Source organism: Gasterosteus aculeatus, chromosome 13 (assembly GCF_964276395.1).
Source record: "Gasterosteus aculeatus chromosome 13, fGasAcu3.hap1.1, whole genome shotgun sequence".
NCBI classification, from domain to species: domain Eukaryota; kingdom Metazoa; phylum Chordata; class Actinopteri; order Perciformes; family Gasterosteidae; genus Gasterosteus; species Gasterosteus aculeatus.
In genome coordinates, this window is record NC_135701.1 from 20,110,571 (window position 1) to 20,134,392 (window position 23,822).

The 23,822-nt window shown below is 47.1% G+C and overlaps 1 protein-coding gene across 4 annotated transcripts in view; it reads right to left on the reverse strand.

Moving 5' to 3' along the window:
- ksr2 (kinase suppressor of ras 2) overlaps positions 1-23,822 on the reverse strand; it is a 56,994-nt gene that overhangs the window by 18,260 nt on the left and 14,912 nt on the right. For 3 of the 4 annotated variants that reach the window (XM_078086151.1, XM_040196402.2, XM_040196401.2), the window contains 9 exons: positions 22,921-23,422; positions 10,997-11,169; positions 3,766-3,835; positions 2,772-2,855; positions 2,504-2,589; positions 2,235-2,255; positions 1,927-2,036; positions 582-750; positions 78-119 (listed from right to left, as the gene is read on the reverse strand). In XM_078086151.1, coding sequence (XP_077942277.1) covers positions 78-119; positions 582-750; positions 1,927-2,036; positions 2,235-2,255; positions 2,504-2,589; positions 2,772-2,855; positions 3,766-3,835; positions 10,997-11,169; positions 22,921-23,422 — 1,257 coding nt within the window. The remainder of the gene's footprint in view (positions 1-77; positions 120-581; positions 751-1,926; positions 2,037-2,234; positions 2,256-2,503; positions 2,590-2,771; positions 2,856-3,765; positions 3,836-10,996; positions 11,170-22,920; positions 23,423-23,822) is intronic. The other variant, XM_078086152.1, reaches the window with a different exon arrangement.

Genomic DNA, 23,822 nt, shown 5'->3' on the forward strand with positions numbered 1-23,822 from the left:
CTCTCCTCCACGCGTTTTCTCGAGCTGGTTTGTGGGGCCTTGTGGGTAACGGCAATGATCAATTATGAAGTACTTACCAGGAAAGATGAACTGCTGTTTGTATTTGAAATAACTGGAGGCTGCGGAGAGAAACAAACGGAGGGCTGGGGTTTGATCTGAAGTCTCGGCGAGATGACAACCCGACGCACTTCTTCGTTAATTCGGTGATCACACGCAAAGTGGTCACGTTTGTCTTTAACAAGTTTAAAGTTAACACAAAGGTTGGTTCTCAAATATGAATATCTGCTGAACATCAGTCTTTTACGATCCCTGTTCTCTCCCTCTATGAAGTAATTTATTCATATTTTCAGAATAAATTTGGCTGCTCAGAAATAATAAAGAAAATAACAGATCATTCACAATTTGTTATACCTATTTGCAAAACATATACTACGAAGAAAAGCTCCAAACTTAATGATACGTAGCTAATTTTCAATCAAATTCTTCTATTTTACCCGCAACTTTATTTTGGAGGATTTCCCACATTGGACACGTTGACATGCTCGTAGGGTTCAGGCACATTCAGGTGCCCATTCTGGTACCTGTCAAGTTGAACTGCTTCTGTTGCCGCGCCGACTGCGGGGAGGGATGCAGCGGCGAGGGGGGCGTGGCACTGCTGGGCAGAGGGGGAGCCGGGGAGGACGGGGTGGAGGAGGTGGTGGAGGAGGGGTTGCTGCTGGAGTCCGGTTGATACGGAGCCGGGATGTGATCCTGGGAAGAGACGGAAACAAAAAGCTTTGCAACTTTTTAGCACAAAAAAAAACCTGCTCTCTTCCTACTGTTCCTCTCTCGGAAACTTCTCAGAAGTTTCTGGATTGATTTCCTACCTTCCAGGCAGCACTTTCATTATTTTCAGCACAATATGAAAATCAACTTGCAGGGATGTGAAACCAGCCCGACGGAGGTGATCCATCACAATGAGCAATATGCTGCCTTTACTTTTCTGTCAGTTTATGTTCAGTACAAAGGACAAAACTCCCCTCAGTGGAGCATGCGAGGAAGCTCCAACATCCGGAAACACGGTTGGCGAAAATTAAATCCGGAAAGCTGCTTTTCATGCTCTCTCATCACGTTGCGTAGTGTTTGACTCCTCAATTAGCTGACTTTGCCTTTCTAAAGCTGTTTACTTCAACCAATCTGATCCCGCTGTGACCTTTGCTAATTAATTTTCGTCAAATCTGTGGGAACGTAAAAAAAAAAAAAAAGAAAGTTCTTCTCTCGTCAAGCTACAATTTGCCGTCTCCGGCCTTTGATGCAGAGCACTGACGGAATAAACTCAAAATGTGTAGTGCAATTAGCTGCATTATCTCCTTCTGTTCCTCCCGCCGCAGACGAGAGCAGAGATGTTCGGCCCCAAAACCGGCATCACAAGGCCTGAGTGTTTTTTTCTTCTTAATAACGTCAAAATAAAAGCGGTAGAGCACAATTTAACTTTTCACAGCATTAACCAGGTAGAATAATGCATTTCTGAATGCACAAAATGTATTTCTGGTTCAGCAAACATCGACATTCTGTCAAACGCTGTACAAAAATGGAATGATGTATAAAAAGATTGTTTTCTTTCAGCATTGTTTACATGATCCGGCTTAAGATATGGTTTCACACACACACACACACACACACACACACACATTTGTTTGTTTTGTTTTTTTCCTCAGGAAATGAGGAATTGTTAGGATGGCGACTGCAAAATATTCCTTGTATGAAAACAAATCCATCTGTGTACACATCAATATTGCCGAAGATATTCTTGTGCGGTTTCATGATTCCCTGAGAAAGACGCAATGACTCACAACTGTTTTCCGGCCCCCCAAAAATAGAAGAAATGCGATCTGCAGCACGGGTTCCGCACGGAATGCAATAAAGCGGTTTCATCTTTGCACTGACCTTGTTGATTTTGTTGGTTTTGGGGAGCGTCTGACTGATGTGCAGGTCTGAGTACCTGAGCGGGTTGTTGATGTCACATGGCACCGATTCGGTCCGCACCAGACGAGCTACTGCAGAGATAAAAGCGCAATGACGCACTCTGCGCTACCGACATCGGAATAAATAACCAAACGCCTTTTCTGTGACACCATCCGTTTATAATCGCGCACAGACAGAAAAAAATGCCCCTTAAGCAAAGTGAGTCATTAAGAAACGGTCACTTTGTCACACTAAAGGAGGGAAGAAGACGTCTGACTGGTGTAAAGTACCTTGAGTTGTTCCTTGTTGATCTTATTCGAGGGAGATAAAAAGGCAGAGAAAGAACAAATTAACAACTCAATTCTTATAAAAAGACAGCCGAGCAGATTCAGTGCTGTTTTTACTGACACTTGTCAACCTGGCAACGTGCTGAATGCATAACTTTGTAAATGTTAACTGAAAATTCACTTTGCTTTCTTTCAGAAAAGATTGATTTGTGAACCATTCCACCCTTCATCGAACTCCTCGTAAGAAGAATTATGAAAATGCACGATAATACCTTTGAAGGATTCCCGTCCGCCTCGCTGGATGATCAATAAATGGCAAGGTGGAGCTTCTTTGGTGCATTTGTTGTGGCACTTCAGCCTGAGTGCAAACAAGAGAGAGAGTTTGATTAGAAGTTTGTTCCGTTGTTATCGTTTGAATTCATTAACACGGCGACAAGAGATGCTAATTGCCAATTGATGTGTGTGACATCTAAGAACGATTAAAAAAAACGAACAAATCAGAGAGAAATCACTACCAATGATGCAAGAAATGTGTCTTACTTGCAGTTTTTACATTTCAGTCCAAACAGCATTCCCTTCCCACATACTGTGCATGTCTGGGACATCCAATACTTTGTGGAAAACCTGCAGGCAAAAGAGGAGAGTGTGACAGGGACATTTGAAAAAGGGAAATCAGGACATCACTTTCAGCTCGTTGCACATCTCTGCGACACATAAGAGCCGAGGATCACCGTGAGGAGGAACACGGCTTCTGACCTTTTACAATTTTGTAACATTCCCTCGCACGCAAGGGACACGCAAGGGGCTCTACGCAGAAGCATAAACTCGGCTTAATTCCTCACACGGACAAAGCCTCCAATTCCTGAGCCAGCACGCATGTGACTTCTCGGCGCCCGCTTTGACGCTAATGGCGGCAGACTAATGCAGTTTGACAGAATGCGAATCTCTTCATTGGGCCTCCTTGGCCCCAATTGAGAGGCGAAACTCAATCAAGCCCCTGACGGATTTATGGATTCTGCTGTCAAATTTGCTAAATTGCCGGCAGATTCTGCACGGAGAAACGTCCTTTCATCACAGCGGAGGCTGCGGCAGCCAAAATGGCGCATTGTGTGGCGGCGGCGCAAATGCACTTATCGTAGCAGGCGGACAATGCGGTGGAGAAAAAATGAATTGGCGCGTCAAGGAGATTGCCGGACGGAATAATGGCCGTTTCTCTCAAAAACCTTAATCTTACAATAACAGCTCTGTCATTTACATTTGCGCTCCGTTTGTCTGCGTCTTTCTTAAGCTCCTCCTTCGGCCTCGAGGCCCACGTTCTGCACGTTGCTCGGATCCCACAGCCGACGCGCTATTGATTTACTTTTCAGATCCCCGGCGTTTGGAGTCAAGCCGGGTGAGAGAAAAGGAGGCGGAAGGACGGTGAGGGTAGAAATGAGTTATGCAAGAGGCCCTTTCTTTTGGTTTTAATTGGAACGACATTCCATCACAGAGGTGCGAATGTATGCAGGGAAACTCACCCACGCGCTCTCCTTACCTGTGTTTTATTGAGTTTCCCAGATCTCTGCGGGGAATCTGTGGGGACCAGCGAGGCACTGAGAGAGTGTCTGGAGAGGAAGAGACAGGGGAGAGGGGAGGGTTGTTACCTTTTGGTAACACGGACGAAATGTCTTTCGAAAAAGGTCTGAGCGGTCTGGTCGCCTTTATTCCAATCGTGAGGAACTCTGGCTTCAAAATGTTTTCACAATAAAAGCCTTTTGCTTGGTGCGTCAGTGCATCGGGAGATATTTATGCGCCGGGTAGGAACGCCGGCGTTGCCTGTGATGGATGTGCATTGGAATGACAGTGACACGCTGGCAGTGATTACGTAACAAAATGCTGACAAAACAAGAGGTTATATCGCAACGGCCAACAAGATCGTTTTCGTTCACGGTGTTTTATTTTGATATCTGCGAAAGGTCGACCACCGGCGGTTAAGTGATGGATTTGGGTTTGTTAAGGCTAATTAAGCATCGTTGTGTACAATTGGTAGACTTGTCCTCAGTTAGGTAGTTAGCCTCGTATTTTAAGAATAAACAGGTTTTACGCAAACAGGGTAAATATGCAGTCGGCAATATTCATAAGCAAACACACAAACACAAACGTCCAGAAGCATCTTCTGCATCTTCTTAGCTGAGAGGAAATTGTGTTGAGTAGTTTTCTGTCTTCCTTTTATGTAAAGTTATTCATGAGTTTTATGTTACTTTTAAGATGCAAATGAAGGTGAAGAAGAGGGGAATAGAGGTCAGGGGAGATGTTTGTTAGCCGGTAGCTGGAGGCAACAGACAATACATTAAACCGGGAAATTGCGAGAATGAAGACAGAAAAACAGAAAAACAAATGCCTAAAAGTTCAAATGCTTTGAGATGGAATTGCGGGCCGAAAGGTTCCACGCAATTAGGCCCGAGAGGACCCAGAGATTTCAGTGGCTTTCCAGCTGAAAATATGCCGCCCAAAAGAATTGATCATCTCACACTTCATCGTCTTCATGAGCTCTTATGTCTTTTTGTCTGAAAGATCAAGATCGGCCGTTATTTAGCTTTGCTTTGCATTACGTGTCTCACATAAGACGATACTTGCAAAACCACCGACTAAAGATTGAAACCAGTCAAATCCGTTCATTTTCCAAGGCTTCACATCCGGGGCGGGACTCAATCAGTCCGATTAATTAATTAATCGAGTCGTCGGCCTGTAGCATCTCTTGGTTCCCGAAACACTCCTCCTCCTCCTCCTCCTCCTCCTCCTCCCCCCGCTTCCCTCTGCGGCCTCTCCAGAGGTTCGCTGTCTCCGCTCCGCACGCCGATGCACCGCTCAATTACACTCAATCAACCCGGTAACTCGATGAAGAGGGGAAACTGACATCATCGGCTTCTCGTTGGCGACTGGCGGCTCGTCGTCGGCGCGGCCCGGGGGGGGGGTGTGGGGGAGGGCGCCCGTCATCGCTCATGCGTGCGTGTGCTGTTGACGTGGTCGCCTTTGATGACCCCACCATCCCTCAGAGGAACGGGGCAGCGCGGATTCATGTCAGCGAGCGTTCGCGAGGAGTGACTCCACGATGAAAACATCGTGTGCTGCAGAAACGAGAGAGCGTTTGTGTGGTAGTTTGTTTTTTTTATGTGATAATGGTTTGAATTTGTGTCCTCTGTGGTCCAACGCACCATTACAAAACTTACTACCGATTTTACTGTTTGTTCTGCTTTCAGATTTCATTTTATTCTGCAGCTGTTTGTCGAGTACATTTTGTCATCATTGGTTAAAATCCACCGTTGTGGATTCAGAGCATTAAAATGATGAACACAATTGAATCAAGCTATTAATCTGCTTTGGTGTACCGGTGTTTTGTTTGAGTTCTAAGATGATATGGTTTTAATGTAATTTGATATGCTTTATGACCATCCTTTAATGTCTCTGCGGTATCTCAGTCCGCCATTACTTGCTCATGCTCGTCATCCAGCGGAATTCGATCTCATTGGAATCAGCTTCCTTCCGTATGTGCAGTTTTATTGAGCTGCCGCCTGCTTCTGTTGCTTCACGTTAAAGCCGAAGCATTACAAAACTTCTGATTGGATTTAATTGTGAAGCGTTCGCGCGCAAATTGTCCCAGTCGTTCACTTGAAAAACAAGACAATTGTCATTTCGGCGTGTTGAATATTTGCGAGCGGCTGATGGAAGACGAAGGAGGCGGCACGGAGAGCTGTTAGATGGAGCGCTGCAGGCGACTCCGAGCGCTCAGCAAGGTAAACAACTTTCCGCCGATTGTCTTTCCGCAGTGTAGAAAAGTACTCGGGGCATGCGCAGCATGCGACCTGGTGGAGGTTGCAATTATTTTTGACTGACGTCCTTTACTGAAACAATGGGAGCGCCTGGTTGCACGGATACAGAACCAAGTGTTTCATTGGAGTGAGGCGTTCGGTGTTTGGGGATTGTTCTGGATGTGGATGATTTAGATCCATAAATACATCAAAAATGCTCTATTTTACCAAGCATCCAAAAACACCTCAACATCTTCAGCGTACATGAAGCAACTCCACCATATCATTCTAATCTCTGCCAGGTCAATAAAGTACACAAGCCCACACAGATGTACAGATATCGAGACACATAAACAAGACCTCAAACTGGAACCTACCAGGGCAAACTAGGGTATCTAGTTTCTAAGTATATGTTTGCATGTGTGTGTGTGTGTGTGTGTGTGTGTGTGTGTTTGAGACAGATGAGCCTGCAGGAGCTGAGGAGCCCCGAGGCGCCAGACAACAGTGTCCTCCTCCATCTTCTCTCGATGGCCTCGGCCTAATTAAGCAAAGCCCCTCCTTCCCCCTCCTCCACTGGCCAGTCGCATGACACACACCAGACTAAGGGGTTGAATTAGTGTGTGTGTGTCTGTGTGTGTGGGGGGAGAGAATTGTAAAGAGAGAATTGTAACTACACAAAAAGCTGAAGAGATGTCGGTTCCTGTCAGTGTAAACAAGAGGAGGGCGGGTGAGCTAAAGAAGAGACAACTTGAGTCCAATAAACTAGTTTATTTAACACACAAGGGGAAAAAAATGTGCCGTGTCTGCACAGTGAATAAGTCACCGCCTCTCATCATCGAGAATAACTTCAGAGTCATCGAGGTGCTGCAGCTCAACGGGCGATATGGTGGCAAATCTGCATGCTTCAATCAAAATGATGGACCGCACGACACAGAATTGCAGTAAAAAGGAATAACTGCAATGGAGATAATTAGTGGGTTGGGAAGAAAATTCCGAACACGCGAACGCAACACGCCGATGAGAAGCTGAAGCCTGTTGGACGAGACGCGACTCTGGTGTTACGCAATTAGCGGTTCACTGTGCAGAGCAGCAGCAGCAGCAGCAGAAGTGAGCAGGACTGTATGAAGCGAGTGGGCGTTCGCTGCACAATGTGCTGCATTATAGCACATGAGTGTTAAAAGGAGCAATATTTGACGGGCTGTTGCTCACCACATCCCCATGCGTTCCCACCCAGGCCTCTCCAATGAGACCCTTCCACAAGGTGAAAGTGCACAACTGAACTGAAGTTTTTGTTGGCGGCGGCGGCGGTAAGAAATGATCCAAGAGACGGGTGCAAATAGACTCGCCTTTTTCTTTCTGTCTGAATGTGAGAGAAAAGAAGAAAAAAAAAAAAATACACGGATGAACAAGAGACAAAGCCAGGTTGCTCAGTTGCTATGGCAACAGCTACACGCCGAGTAGCCTCTTTGCAGAAAACCGTGCTGCCATCTTTGACGGCCACGGGAACACACACACACACACACACACACGTTCACATACAATCCATACGCACACACACAAAAAGCCTGCGATAAACTGACGACGGTGTCTTTGCACACGGCTTTTCCGACAGCATCTCTTAAGACTGGCTGTGTGGTCGTTGCCAGTGAAGCCGAGGGAGGAGGGATGGGAGAACAGATGATGCCAGGAGGCCTTTTGGCTCCGTAGTGACTTCCTCGGTCGGAGCAGTCAAATGGCTCGGAGCCGATTGACAGCAGGTTCTTCTGGGTGAAGCCGATCTGAGGCCACGCAGCAAATGCGGGTGACGTCATGCGCACGCGCCCCGCTGGAGGTCCACCCGGGGTGTCTAAAAGTCCTCGGACAAAGCACATTCCCAAACAAGTTCATAGGCTTTTTGTAAATGCACAAATGCGCTGTCGTTATCTGGGCTCCTTCTCAGAAAAAAACAATCCACAAACACCTATTAGTGAGACTTTTCTTAGGCCTACTAAGGACTACTAACGTTGACTTAGTTTCAAGAGGTGAGAATCGTCTTTTCTACTCCGCCTTTGTGTCACAAAGACAGAAAACACGTGATTTAAAATGTCTGTTTTTGTTATGCATTGAAAAGCCGCGTTTCCTCCAGCGTGCAGCTCCCTCTCCCTCAAAACGATAAAGCCGAAATCCTTAATGAAATGCTGAATCGACTCAACCTCAATTATACAGCTCAGTCATCTCTTTAACCCTGTGATACATTTAGCCGTTATTTGTAGACCATTGTATGTTTGTCGACTCCCAAAGGGACCTCCATTGTGGTGCCACACTGGGTTGCTATGGAGATCTGTGACGCAACTGCAGAGCGTCCGTGCGAGGTAAGAGCGAGTGGGGGGGGGGGGGACGTCGTCACAAATAAACACAGTGAGTTGTGTGCAAAACATTTAAGCCGTTAATAACCACGAGCGCACGCTCACAGACTCTACACTCTCTCCCTGTGCATCTCACACACACACAGACACACACAGGGGGGCCGGTGCCGGACCTGCAGCTAGAGGCCGGTGGGGTGTGTGGCTCCTTTAATGCGTTTGCAGGAGGTGAGCTGTCCGGGGAATATGTACCTGTGTGGCCTCTAACGGGATGAAGGGTGACGTATCGAAACACCCGGAGCTAAAGAACTGAAGTGTGTGCAAGGTGTTCAAGCGGGCCGTGGCGGTCAAAAGCAACAACGGCAGGACGCTCGTTGCCCGGCGAAAACTTGAATTGGACCTCCCTGAAGTCGACGCCACGGCCAAAGTTTGCATCGCGCTGCTTCTCATATTTTATTAGCACTATTATTGTGAAAGCGGTAAAAGAAACAATAAAGTGCTTCCTTTTTGGTCTCTTCTCACTTTTGGGGCCTGAAAATGATCAATGATCGGTATGTCGGGTCAGAGGTCAGATATCTGTCCGATATTCTATTGTTTAATTCTATGTTGTTATTTAACCACACAAGACATTCTTCTAAAATCCCCTTTTCACTCGCGTGGACTGAAAGTGAGCGTCCGGCCCCGTCGGTCTCGTCGTGCCGTCCGATGTGCGAAAGAGAGGCTCTCATTCGCAGGTCATCGATAGAGATGTTGGCGCTCCGACACAGACGGAGGACGCAGCGTGTCCGTGTTATCTCTGCCGTGATGTGAGAAAATAACAACACGGATGACAAATCCGTCCGGCGGGGAAACGCTCCCGCTCGTACACGTCTAGTTACGTGTTATGAAATAATAAAACAACACCGGGGATTAATAGTCAACTCGCAATATATTATTCCTGAATTAAATCAGATCATGTAATGCTACTTGTTGCTGGAATTAAGACATTTTTGCACGTTTTTTTTTTAGGGGAGAAGTTGTTAAAGTTAAAGCTGATTCTGATGTTTTGCTCCTGTCAGAGAGCGCACGCCAAGCACCCGCAAACGACACGAGGGATACGTGACGCTCCATCCAAACACGCTCCTCGGACTCTCTGCAATGACCGACTGAGCCGGCAAAGGCCGCGTGAATCTCTAATGCTATCCGACCGTTAGCAAACTGGCACGGAGACGCTGACGCTCCGGCACTGACTCATCCGGAGAGGACAGCGCTCGGTCACCTCGGGCCGTCAGTTTCGATTCAGGCGACTGGAGCGGTGAGCGACGCTCCGGCCCGGCTGCAGGGCCCCTGACGTACGACCATTCCATCATCCCAAACATCGACCGCGGGTTTAGCTGTGGCCTGTGACATCGCTTACATGCGGACAGACACAAGAAGGTGCACGCGAGCAGATCGTCTGGAGGAATAATAGATGTTTGATAGAAAAAGGGGTGCATGTGCATCTCTATCAGTGTGGCTGCAAGGGGACCTAAAGATTGAGGCCCAAAGAAAGATAGCAAGTTAAATACTGAAGTCAGTAATTAAAGCAGCTTTTAGAAAATGTGCAGTTAATTAACCATAGAAAAATTAAATATAAACCGTATCTTTCTAACTTTCCCGGTGCAGCTGAAGTTAAAAGAAGAGTCCGACACATGGATCGCGCTCGCATGAACACAACGTACATCTAACAAATGCAGACGAGCGGCTACTCTGAAGGACGAAACTTGCACGTCGCCGTCGGCGCTCGTAAAGTCAACGTCACAAGCAGACGCAAAGAACTCGATGGTCCAACATGTACGTTGGACCATCGAAGGACGCGGGGCGATGAAGCAGTCCGAGTCTGCAGACCTGAGATTATTATTTACAGCTTTGCTGCTCAAATACCTTTCAACATGTTCTTCATCTGTTCTTTCCTTAAACGACATCCTGCATAGTCCATGCATGCTGCTTAACCTTTGACCTACCTTTTTTTTTTATTTTATTCATGCTGTTGCTGTTAACACACATTAGCGCGGGAGACCAAAGTCTTCTGGTCTGCGTCCGATGCGCGTTTATTCCCCGTCATGCCTCTACCGACAACTCTGCAGCTATTCATGACCCTGAAGCGGTGAACATCCATCACCCCTTTCCTCCACTGAACCTCCGTCACCGCGCATCTGCTCCTCGGCCTCGTGGCTTCCGCGGTATTCCCTTAATGCATCAGCCCGATTAGGCCGCCGATGTGCAGCGACACGCCACCTCCGGTCATTGCGCACATCCTGATTATTCGTTTGGGCCCAAGTGTATTCTCAACAAAAGACTGATGGTCCTCAGAGCGATTCCGCGTCCGGGATCTTGTGTCTCTTTTGTTTAAGGCAGAAGACGGATATTAGAATGTGACTCGAGACTACTTTCGGTTTAAAAATCAACCTCGGCGCCGTTTCGTGGACTTTTTGGACTCAATCTAGCCGAGGGCAGAACGTCACCTCGGATATGAGATATTGCCTGGGAACGAGATACGCGGTCCGCGGCGGACTCGAATATGAGGGATATTAAAGGTATTAAAATCCTCCTGAAACTCTCGCGTCGCCAAAGCCAGGGAGCGCGAGCGGATTGAACAAAAGGAGCGTTCTCTCACTTGCAGAGGGCGTTTCGGCGTGGACCGGAGGCGTGGACGGGATGAAGGTCGGGAAGAAGAAGGAGCGCAGCGAGCGCTCGGAGTGGAGGGGCGAGCGCTGCGTGGGCAGATTCTCACAGCTGCCCACGCTGCTGTGGATCTTAAGGTTCAGGGGCTTGGTCTTCTTCTTGGCTCTGTGGGGAAACAACACAGCAAAGGACAAACAATTAGATTGGCAGGAGCGGCGCGCACACACACACACACACGTGGCTGGTTTAATCAAGGTTTTTTGATTGCCGTGCCATTTTGTGTGCGTGTTTCTGTCTCGTGGGGAAGTATTTGCTGAATCGAAGAGCACTTTAGGGGAAATAGTTTGCCCCTCGGGGGGATGTGCAGCTGTTCTTTCAATTACGAGTGGAAGCAATAGAAACGAATACAGTCGTGTTAAGGTGTTTTCACAACAATCTGAAATTCGAGAGATAATTCCGACCTGTAAACATCCAAACACTCGCTCAAAGCAGCTTATGAAACTAGATTTAAACTGCTAATGACAAGAAATAGTCAGACTTTAGATTATGACAAAAAATAACGAGCCTCTATCTTGTGTTTATTTCTGATACTATTTCTAAAGCTTGTCAGAACATGATGTTTTGTTTACATGCAAAGAAGAACAGGCGTCCTCTCAGAGTCTCTGGCCTCAAACGCCACGGACAGAAATGCAGGTCTGAATGTAGGAACTCTACAACGGTGACCGATATTATTTCGACTATTTCAGCTTCTTTTCACCACTTAAAACGTTCACGTCAACCATCCGAGAGAGAGCCCATCTATCATAAAAGTGACTTTCAAAAGTGAAATAAGTACTATAAAAAGTATGCGTGGTCGGACTTTTCAGTCAAAGTAACACTCATTGAGTGTTGGAATCCCACAGGACGTTTCCCTCCCTTGTCGGTCCCTCACTCCCCAAACCGAGTCACGCAATTAGACCTGCAAAACCGGCGAGAGCTTCTCCGTCAGGTCGCTTCTGTCAGCCGCTCCGATCAGCCCACTTATTACGCAATTTGAAGCTGAATCAAACTGGTCCGTCTCCGCGTGTGTTCCCTCTGATCCGGTTTACTAGAGGAAATCACTGTGAGTGTCTGTGTGACATTTCCAGGTGGCGTTTGAGTCACCGAACCCCCCGGGGGGCCTTTTCCGACCAAGTAAACAGGAACACCAGAGTTATTTCTCAAAGTAGGATTCAGACGCTTCCTCTTGACATTTAGCAGTAATTAAATTACCTATTGTGTCACGCTTATTAAACTGTGATTTGTTGATTTCTTCTTCTTCTCATATTGTTTTTTCGCGGTTCAACATGTGGAATTGTCCTCGTCGGAATTACATTCTATTCTATTCCCAAAATATGCGAAGGAGCTGGAATAATTTAAGGCTCATGATATTTAAATTGGAAGTGTCTCTAAACCACGTTTTCAATTTGACTTTTCCAGATTAAGGTCACAATTCGATTTCCGAAAGAAACTCCAGCACTGGCGGCTAAGCTAACGCTAACACGTTGCTCCTTTGTGTGGACGGATGCTGCATGACAGTTCAGTTCAACTCCTGCTCCCACAAGAGGAGGATGCACAAAGTTACACCAACCGGTGGATAAGTTGGTGTAATTACATAATCAATTATTATTGAATTGGTGGTTTGGCTTCAAAATCGTGCTAAACTTACAAATTACAAAAATGCTAATTTATTATTAGCATTCATGGGACAGGATGGCTGCTATATCGTGTCTAAATCTTTTAGATGATAGGAAAAGCCAAAATGTTGCACTACCGGGGATTTTGGCAAAGAATGAGAGAAGAAACGTCGAAGGTCTAAAGCCGAAGCTCATTTTGATCAATTTTTGATGTAGAATTTCACAATATGCAAGCAATGGTAAGAAACACTGACATGCATCCCCCCCCCACACCCTCACATCAATGCCCCCCACTCGCAGAGACGTTAATTACAGGTTCACCTTCATGCAAAAGTTTCATCAAGGACAGCGAGCAGCGATACTTCAAATGGCATATTTCCCTGGCATATCAGGAGGGCTGTAAAAAGGCCGGGTCGTGCATATTGCACAGCTCTCCGTCTACCAGCTACGAGCAGCTCATCCAAATGGCCAAAATGTTGTTCGAGCCGCCGTAATCAGAGTAATAACGCCCGTGATTCTGTCCGCCGGTCCTCGGCGGTACGCAGAGAGCTCCGTCGAGATCCGCGCGGCGGGAAAAGCGCCCCGTCTGCGGCAGCCGGCGCTCCACGCCGCTTTAATAGAGTTGGTGGAAAGTGGAATAAAGGCGGCTGGAATAATCATTACACCAGAGAATCACTGTGAGCCCTGTGAGCGGTTTCATCCCGAGCAGCTTGTCGCGTCGAGTGAAAGCTTTTGATTTCCTCCGGCTGTGCAGTGAAGTCAGAGCGAAACACAAGGAGAAGCGCAACCAGCCACACAATGCGCTTTGTTACAAAACTCTTTATATTCCAAAAGTGTATGTTCACCTTCATTCATTCATCTAAACTCTCCCTCTGATGTATTAAGTGTCTAGTTGGAGTAGTTCCGTTCCTTGTCTCTGCTCTCATATGAAGCCATGAGCGATGCTGATGACTTCAGGAGCAGGAAACAGGGGTTTTTGTTTCCCTTCTATAGGATTGTAAAATATGTCAGACAGCTGTTTCACAACACCCTTAAAGGAATGCAACTTTCAGTCGCAGCTATTGGTAATTAGTCAACATGTGAATGACAAATCAACATCTAATGAAATGAAGATAAAACCGTTAACAGGGTTAAAGTGGTTCATAGTTCATGCGAAACATGAAAACATAGAATTAGTGTTCTAATCAGAAATCAGGAAACATTTATTGCCAAAATATGTCAAACAAGGAATTTGTCTTGGCAGTTGGTGCGTGACAGTAGACAGCAGTGCACAAGTAATAAAATAAAATAAAATGGGTTAGTAGAATAAGGCTATGGGTTAGTATAAAACAAGAGAATAAAGTTAGTTAAAAATTTAAAATATAAAAAAATATATATATTTATATATTAAGCATAAAGTGCCGAGTGACGAGTGACGACAAAGTGATAAATGACAGTCTTTTTAATCGAGATGACATATAAGGTTTTCCTCGAGGTCAAAGTGAGGACTGTGAATGAGCACGACGCGCTAAAAGAGAAACACCATCGCCCTCCATTCCCGAATTCAACCTTCTCCCAGTACAACTACAGTCCATTCGACTCCGGCTTCAAAGTAGGTGTTTCAAAAGTAAGTTGCAAAGACATCTAAACAGGTCGCAGAGCTCATTTATTCCTCAGCCTGTCAGAGTCAAGTGAGAAGATGGGTTTCCAGTAAGCTGCATTTAGCCAGGAAACTGTTCAATCTCTGCGTGTGTGTCGGACACAGCGTCTTCAGCGACGATTTACACCGACCGACGGAACTATAACGCGCCGCTCTTTGACGTCTCAGGATGTATGTGAAGTGCAATTCAGTCTAAATTAAAGGCAGGCTTTCCTTCCACCGTGACACCACGGATTGAAATGAATTGAAAGTGAATCCGCCGGTGAGAAAGTACCGGGAGCAGAAGTGGAGACAAGGGAGAGAGGTGTTGTCATGGAGACGCAACAAAGAAGTCAGATGGGATTCGGGTCCAATGTTCCATCGGCTGTTTTTGCATTGTGAGTGTAAAATATCCTCATTGTGAATCCGCGAGATGAGACTGCAGTTTTTTGTAAAGCATGTTTTTGTGTTGGCAGGTGAGAAAGCCGACGACGCTGTCCTCCACACCCAGAACCCCCCCCAACCTCCAACCCCCAACCCCCCTCCACCAAAACGGAGAGTTGTTGTTCGCACAAGTCTTCGTGAAACAAATTTTCCAGTCCACTGACTCCTGAAACTTCTCAGTCTGGGACCATTTCCCTTCGGGGCACCTTTGTTTCCTGCCCTCACCTGTGCGCCCCCCCCCCCCCCCCCCCCTCGCCCCCACCTGGCGGTCACTTCTTGTTTCCCGGAGACGTCCCGCGGCTCCGTGCAGTCGGTATTTAGCTGATGGCTCGGCTCCGGGCTGCGAGGCAACGGTCCCTCGCAGATGAAATGCGACAAGCTGCGAACGTCGTGCAGATCGATGATGAAATGTTCTTGGCGTGCAGCTTTTGGGTGTTTTCCACCGTTCAGAAGCTGCCTTTTGAGCATCCGTTTCAGAGCGTGCGTCATTTGCCGCTGTTTGGAAATGATCCGGGGGGGAAAGGAATAAAGAACCATTCATCTGTGAGGGTTGAAAATAGCAACAGTTGTTCCGAGCTACTTTGATATTGTGTGCAGAACAAAAAACATTTTATATTAATGGCACATTTCCTTATTGTAAAGACGCACAGAGATCTGCGTGAGTGGTCAGCATGTGAATTGAAGTTAAATTATAATTTGAAGGGGTTTTTGGAAGAGGCAGCGGAACCATCTGCGTGAGACACTTCATGTGTCAGGTATCAAATAAGCAAACCCCTGAAAGTTTGCGTTGCCACCTGCTCAGTTCCTTTATCACATTTCATATTTTTGTATCCATATTCCCAATAGTCGATCAGTTTGTACAAATAACACCAATGTGAGCCTTCTGTGAGGAGCTGAATACGCAGCAAGCTACAACAACGGTTTTAACGTGTAGATTACGAACCGTTACATGGAAGTTTTGAGACATTTTGAGACATTTTTTTAAAAAATCGAACACATGTAGCTTTTTTTAAGGAAGCAATCGCCGGTCTGGAGGTGTTATCTTGTTCCAGCTTACTCCTCTCGTCGCTCGCCTCCACACCAGAAAGTCTGTGTGCATTTTCGCCAGCATCAAATTCAATAAGAGTTCATTTCCTGCGCTCGGTCCAAATGAAACCATAGCTCAAACCTTAAACCCTAATCCGAGTATCAAAGGGACGGCGTTGGAAGCGAGACCGGCTCTCTGGCCCACAGCCGCGTGTGTTAAGTGGTGGTTTTGAAGCACAGAAGGCAGAGCAGTAAATGATAGTGTGCCTAAAAAGAAGGAGGCGGGTCGGGGACGATATGGAAGCGGGATTAGATATTATCAGTCATGACTTTTGACGTCAGAGAGAACCGGCGAGATGAAAGCCTCCACTTGGTGGCCCCCGAATGATGGACGATGGTAATAACTCTCTTTACGGGCGGACAATGAGACAGTCGTAGGCGAAGCCAGCAGCAAATGGAGCCTGTTTTCAGTTTGCTGCGTCCATGTCGGAGCGACGTTTGACGTGGTCTCACACTTCAAATTCAGTGTTTGATCTTCCCGTGAGACGCATCGAGATGAAACTTTAATGATCATGCCGGGAATCACGCGGTCCACGTAATTTAATCAAAAGCCCGACTAAATTTCCATGAAATGAATGAAAGGCTTTGAGCGCATCGCAAAATCCTCCGAATCTCCCGGCGTAAAGCTTGGTTACTTCTCAGAGATCCTTTTCTTTCATCTTAGATAACAATAATGCAACTTTTAAGGATCGCTCCTAATCAGCCACTCCAATGCGGTTATGTCGGCCCACCCGGCTCCCACTTCCCGAATCACCACAGAGAAACCATCAGCCGTATAAATCCCTTCTCCACCGGCGGTAACCTCGCTCCTAAACACTCATATAAATTCATAATCATGACTCCAATTTACGCCGGTGGAGGCCGATGGACGGGCGGCGGGTGGAGACGGGTGGAGGAGGGTGGAGGAGGGGGGTGTGCGGCGTCTGGCTGGTATTGACATCACCTTTCACCTGACTGGTCATTAAAGGGGCCAAAACCGCGATGAACATGGATGAGCCTTTGACCCCACCACCCTCCCCCCCAGAGAAAAGAAGACACCCGCATTCCCCCCCTCACACACACACACACACACACACACACACACACACACACACACGCACACACACACACACTATCTTACTCCTCTGACGTAAATGTCCCTCGCAGCAGAGCATGTGGGGCCAATAATCCTCCGAGGGGGGTCAGAGGTCGCCGGCTAATGCGACGACGTGTGTGTCCCGGGTGGAGGCCGATCTGTATCTCTTTAAATAAAACGAATTCTCTATTTTCAAAGACGTGAATTAAATGGCATAATTGCACAATCGTAGAATTTCAACTTTGAAATCAAAAATAAGTTTAGGGTCCATCATAAATGAAGATATAGATATATATTTGTTATTTATATTTAATGTAAAACGAGAATCTCAGCTGTTGCTTGACTTTGCATCAGAGGACTCACTTTGTTGTTTGAAGTATGTTGCGTTTATTCAGTTATTCTGCGTCGCCCCTGTTTGATTTCTTCACCCATCGTACTTTGTAAACATCTTCAGCCGCTCTCCCAGATGAATGCGGAGGCCGGTTCCCTCACATATGGTGTCAGAAGTGGGATCAGCAGGAGGAGTTGGGGGGGAGACAAGATTGGATTTGTTATTTCTTTCTCTGGTGAAGATGAAGAAGGCCACGAGAGCCGGACAAGCAGAGGCCACTCGGGAGGCCGCAGGAGTCGAAGGACGAGTCTGCATGTCGAAGTGGAAGGAGTTGAAGGAGCGGCAGGTGGAGTCAGGTGGAGCCAGGTGGTCAGGAATGGAGGAGCCCGCCATCGACGACCCGGCAAATGTTCCATGCGCACATATTGGACAACGGCAGAGACAAGACGCCCAATTGGGTGAGAAAAGGGACATTTTGAAAGGACAGCAGGCGCCTGTAGACGGCCAGCTGAAGGTCGTGGGTTCAGTCTCATTCTGTCATTGACAGGCAAAGCGCTGATGTGCACATGATGTTCTAGAGTATGAGGAAATTAAAAGGGCTATTCTGCAAAAAAAAATACGACAGAAATCCAGAAAGGTTTTGCAGCCTTGAGGTGGAACCGGATGAGAGCTTTTAATGTCGTTAAAAGAGCTTTATGGGAAACGGGTTCAGCCAAAAGGAAAGAAGGGGAATGAAATCACGGAAATGATTGTCCTGGAACAACGGAGCAGCTGACCCAGACCCCGTGTTTGTCACCGGCAGACAGGAGGCGGATTTTCCCCGCCTAGAAGGCGACCGGCGTCCCTCGGTCAAGGGTCCACTCAACAGGCGCTAAGGCTCCTCCTTCACACCTTTCAAAAGGCATATTTGTTATTTAAGAAGGACACACAAAAGCCTGCCGCCCGAGCTGCGTTCCAAAGATTAACCGGACCAGCTATTGTCCAGTCGTCATTCACAGTGACAACACGTGGGAGGAGCATATGGAACCCCCCCCCGAAGGCCGTTTTTTGAACATCGCCAGGAGGCCGGACCGACCGTCGACCCCTCAAAGTGCCGATCTTGGCTCTGTCATGGGCAACGGTGCCATCGAACAACGGACCCACGAGCTGATCTCAGTCGACGCCGCCGCACTGAGAAGCCCAATGAGACGGCGGGCTTTCCCGTGGGAATGGGTAGATGGTATGGATGGCTGTGGAATAACACATTGACAGGTTCTCACAGGAGATGCATAATGAGAGGGGTGGGCGCCGAAAGAAAGGGAAACCGACGGAAAGAAGAGAGAAATATACGATTTTGTACACCGGCTCAGTGAAAGCAAACAGCTAAATTAGTCATGGAATGGATGCTAATTTGCATCCCCGGAGCTTTGCATGGTAGAATTACCCCGAGAGGAGCAGAGGGTGAATCATGCCAACCCCCCCCGGCGCCTTGTGATTTATTAGCAAACATCCAATTCAATAAGAGAGTGACTAACATTCAAAAAGTCTCATAAGGTGGCATCAGCTATATGATATCAGCGCTCCCGCCTCGCCGAGAACCATCTTGGCGTGACGCGCCAAGCGGGACTGTGACAAGAGTGAAAACTCACTTGGCCTTTTCCACGCACACGCATGTTACTCCTCATTAACATGGACAACGAGGTCCATTAATTGACACTCCGGCCCGAAGAGCCTCTCCGCTTTGAAAAGGGCACAGGGAGGCCGAGAGAGACAGCAGCGAGGGAGGGAGGGAGGCTGCAACGTGAAATATGCCATGTGACCGGTGCACTTCTGGCAGGAAGTGAAAGTTTAAGTCGTGCTGAGTGTCCAGCGAACTTTTTTGGTTTTCTGAGTAAAACTGTCAAAATCTTCATCCGCACACACGTCCACATCTTGGGGTTATCGAGGCGTTTCAGAAGGTAACAAGGGACAGTTTATTGCTTTGATATTGTCACCAGTAGTTGTTGTCAAAATGCAATGACGTGCAATTTTAAGCTGAATTAAGCTGAAAACTGTTTTTCATCTTCGTTGTTTGTAAAAACATTCATTTGCAAACTCTAACTCTAACAAAAGATGATGTGTTAAAGAAGGAGAGTGAGATTAACCTTAAATGTAGGACATAATATAAGTATTACATTGAGAGCAATTTAAAGTGGAGTTTATTGCCTTTTTATGAGAACGTATACTAAACATTAAACTGATTCATTACAATTATTTAATAGGCTTAATTTGTCATTATAGCTAATAATTAACTTTCATTGCATCTAATTGTATCAAGTGTCTTAATTGCACTGTGCATTAGCCCGTCTAATCTCTACCACTCTGTGTGTGTTGTGGAAATGCAAAGAGGAATAAAAGGTACTTGCAGAGATTAAAGTAGGCGGAGCAGGACCATGAAAGGGGCCTATTGCTTTGATTGATCAGCTGATTGTGTGAGTCTGCGCGCAGCGAACGGGATTAAGTGTTTGCAGGTGCCGAGTGGGACGGCGCAGAAGTTCATTGATTGCAGAGACGGATTCTCCCATTTCAAAGGCGGATTAGCAAACGTGGAAGAAGCCAGGTGGCGTCATCAAGCCGTTCCCACCTTACTGGGAAGACGTTAATTAAAATGCACTAATAGAAATCATGTTCCGCGAAACGGATGTTCTGAAGAAGGAAAAACCAGAAACATCCAGCGAGCTGAATAGATTTTCTTCTGGACGTTATCCGTCACGTCACGTCGGCTCAGTCATCTCACCCACAATAACAGTAATATTGGCGCTGTATTGATCCCGCACACGTAGCAGATCCCATCTGGGCGAGAGTTTCGTGTCTAGCTCGGAGAATGGGCGTTAATTGGAAAAGTTTTCCTGAAATTTTCTTTCCGTTTGAATGGAAATTCAAAGCTCCATCAAGAGATGTTTTTAAAGCGTAATGTGGCGTAAAGTGCTGCTCGACGCCTCAATCTGGACTGCCTCAAAAACGTGCCGACCACAAATATCCGCTCAGTCCAAAATGGTTCAAATGTGAACGGGAGAGTCTGCTGCGGTGAGACGCCTGAATCCTCACCAGGAGGATAAAACCAGGGCAGAAACCCAACTGGATGTATTTGGACGATGGCACATGGCGGGTGGCGAGAAAGAAGATTAAGAAATTCCCAACACGGGTGAAAGTTTGCTTTCTTTTGCATTTCAACTTGCAGGATTGGCAGTGGTTTCATCTCCGGATGAGATGTTGTTGGAATTACAGGCCTTCCAGAACACATTTGGTAAGGAGGCCTTTGCTCATTATTCCTCGGGGAGATAGAAAACCCCGCCTGTGGTTCTCTGCCGGCTGAAAGGAAAAACACATTATCTCGCAGACAAGCGCGTTAAACCAAGAGGAACAAACCCCGCAAGGGTGAAGATGAAGGTTCTCGCGGACGTTCCAGAGTGTTTGCCGAGTTTTAACAATAGAAGTGTTTTCAAAATCCCGACGCGGAGACAAGCGAGTGGTATCTGAAAAGCACCTCGTGCGCATGAAGCCGAATGAGCGCTTGTGAAGTAGAATGAAGCGTGGAGGCTGTTTCTCACCGGAAAACTAAAACCGTTTAAAAATCCGACTTCACTCGTCAATTATCAATTAAATTTCTCACCGATGTCGTGACCATAACTGACCGAGAGGAAAAAATTCTCTAGTAAGCTAGAACACAATTAACTATTGTGGTGTACAAAAACAATCTTATAAGTTGGTGGAACAAGTTAAATGTTTCCAAAGAAAAATGTGCCATTTATTACATTTATTAAATTAAAATGTCACTCGTCTATCGGTGTCCATCTTTTATCATTTTCCCGTAGTTAGCGGGCGTTCTTGCACATTCAGCGACACAGTTCCTGAGCTGCATTAAGCAGCTCATTAGGACGAGGGGAGAGAAATGCCCCTCGGGGTCAGAGGGTAAATCCCTGGTCATTGTGTGGTGGCAATAGTGCCGGGCAATTAAGCAAGAGGAAATGAAGACCTGAGGAAGACTGAGAGCTTATTAAAAGTGTGAGGCTGGTGACAGGGAGGAATCCAGGTGGTAGGGAAGGGATCAGGAATCGCAAATAAAACCGCATTAAACTGTTTTTTTAATATCTTTTTCAGTTTTTCAGTGTGGGGAGATGTTAGCATGTTGTTTTTCATCCAAGGAAGTAGAGGTGGGGTGAATAAAACATGTAAACCTGTTCATTGGATGTAATGTTCCAGGAAAAGGTTTAAAACCCTCATTTTACGCCTTCCTGCCCCGACTGCCCATCAGAGTCTTTAGTGGGCATGAGTGTGTTTTTAAGAAGCATGGAAGTAATGTTGTCTTTTATTAACCCAATAACCCAAAACTCATCGTTTTTTGTTTTTTTTGCCATTGGTAATTATTTGAGTTGCTTAAACAAACACACAATTTGAATAATTAGTTTGTCTTCTGTGGATACAACTTGTTTCAAAGTGGTGGACGGTAAATATAACAAACCTACGTGTGATTTAAGAACGTAACAGTATTTCACGAACCCTCAGTCTTCTAACTCCTGGGAAAAATGCAGACGCCAACTTTGCACTGAAGCCAATTCCCCCGATGAGAAGCAAACGGGGAACTCGAGCCTCGTGCCAGGACTGAACCGCCGACCTGAAGCCCGCCAGCGCTTGTCCTCCGGCCAATTACCGTGTATTACGAGAGGCGCTCGACCGTCACAGAAGCCGGCACGTGCGCCTCGTCTCGATGAGTTGCAACATTTCCAGGCGCACGCGCGGGGCCCATTGATTACAGGGGCTCTACTTACAGCCTGCAGTCCATCAGCGCTCGGGGGACCGGTAATCAATGCTCTAATGCCGTTTGAGGCCCATCCGCTGCCGCTACGAGGCCACTCCTCGCCCCGCGCGGAATGCGCCGCCATGCAACCCGGATGGCCGTCGCTGAAAGCAGAGGGGACGACCTCCCGAACGCCGAGTGAAGCGGTGATGGGGCGCTGTCGCCTAATGGCATTATCGAAATGAGCGCAGATCCCCTGTGGCGGACTCTGGTTCCGGATTATCTAGCAGTGGTGGAACCTGTTTGGGTCCAAATCTGATCAGCATAGCACCAGATGCAGGCATGGCCGGTCACGAGACTCGAGCCCGGGGCTCCTTATCTCTACCGGCGGGACATTAGTCCTACATGCAGGAATTAATCATTTCAGTGAAAATAATGCTGCCTCTGTCCTAAATTACGAGAAAACGTCAGTTTGTTACAGACGTTTGCTCAATTATTGGCATTTTTACACGCTTTTGAGCACGCTTGCTAATAGTAATCACGTACTTTAGCGCAGGACATCAACTAGTAAACCGAGTAGTTTAATAGTCGTGTGGTGTGACGTGCGTGTTCACCGGGGAACCCTCTCCGGTGGTAAAGCGCTCGCTCAACGTGCAATCGATCGGCTTTGTGAGATGCGACCGACCAAAAACCACGAGGCTCATGGAGGATTTCCTTTCACCATTTATATCACTTGTAACGATTCAGACGTGTTATTTGCTGTGCATTGAACCACATTGGAATACGACATCAATGTGTTTCTCCCCCCCCCTACCTCTTTCCCGCCTTAATTAATAGACCTGTCAATCAATTTTTGAGCTTTAGATCCTGCGTAATTTGACCTTTTCGTGTTCGATTTGCTTCAGGCGGACGCTTTAAAAAAAAAAAAAAATCAAAAGCTCCACCACTTACTTTGGTGTCTGTGCGTCATCCAATCGGTTCCCCAGCTGGAACTCGTGGGACTTGCTGCGGTGCAGCGCGGTGAAGCCCGGCAGCAGGTGGATGAGCTTTCGGCTGGGCGGAGGCGGCGTGCCGGGGGCCTTCACTTTGTTCCTCCGCCTCATGGGAGGAGTGCCGGGCGGGGTCATCGTGTTCACCACCAAGGGAGTCCGGGGAGGCGTGTGGCCAAAATGCCTCTGGCGGGGCGACGGCGGCAGGGAGCGATGACCGAAGTCCAGGGGGGGGAAGAGCCCCGCCGCCGGGCTGTCGACGGTCAGCCGCTCGGCGTACAAAGGGGGGGCCGGGGCCTGCGGGCTGTGGCACATGTGCTGGTTGTACTTGGACTGAACTTTGGGGCTCTGGGAGAGCTGGAACCGGATCCACTGACTGGCCTCCGGCTGGCACACCGGAGTGTTTTCTTTGCCCGACTCGGAGGTGGGCCACTGGATGGACCAGTCCTGCTTCGCCTGGCTCCCTGCAGGGGGGGAAGCACACAGGAGAATGATGTATGATGATGATGATGTAACGCCAACACAGAACCTGGCTGTGACAAAATAAATACACCTTCACACCAAACACAAGTACCTTTTCACAAAGTGCCGTTTGATGTGTAATTCAGTTGCCAGACATGCATGCTGTATTGTTTGTGATGTGCCATATAAGTCTTCTGCCTTGAAAGCTATGAGATGGAGGTAAATGGGTTTGTTTCATGTTTATCACAGCTATTTTTAAATGCCCATGTTTGGAGAAAAAAAACAGCACCATGTCCCGGTTACTCAGAGAATCCATTAACCTCATGATTGTCATTGGAACTACTTTGCACTGAATAGTTAGTGCCTAAGAAAACGATTGGAACCTAATTACACACTAGTGTA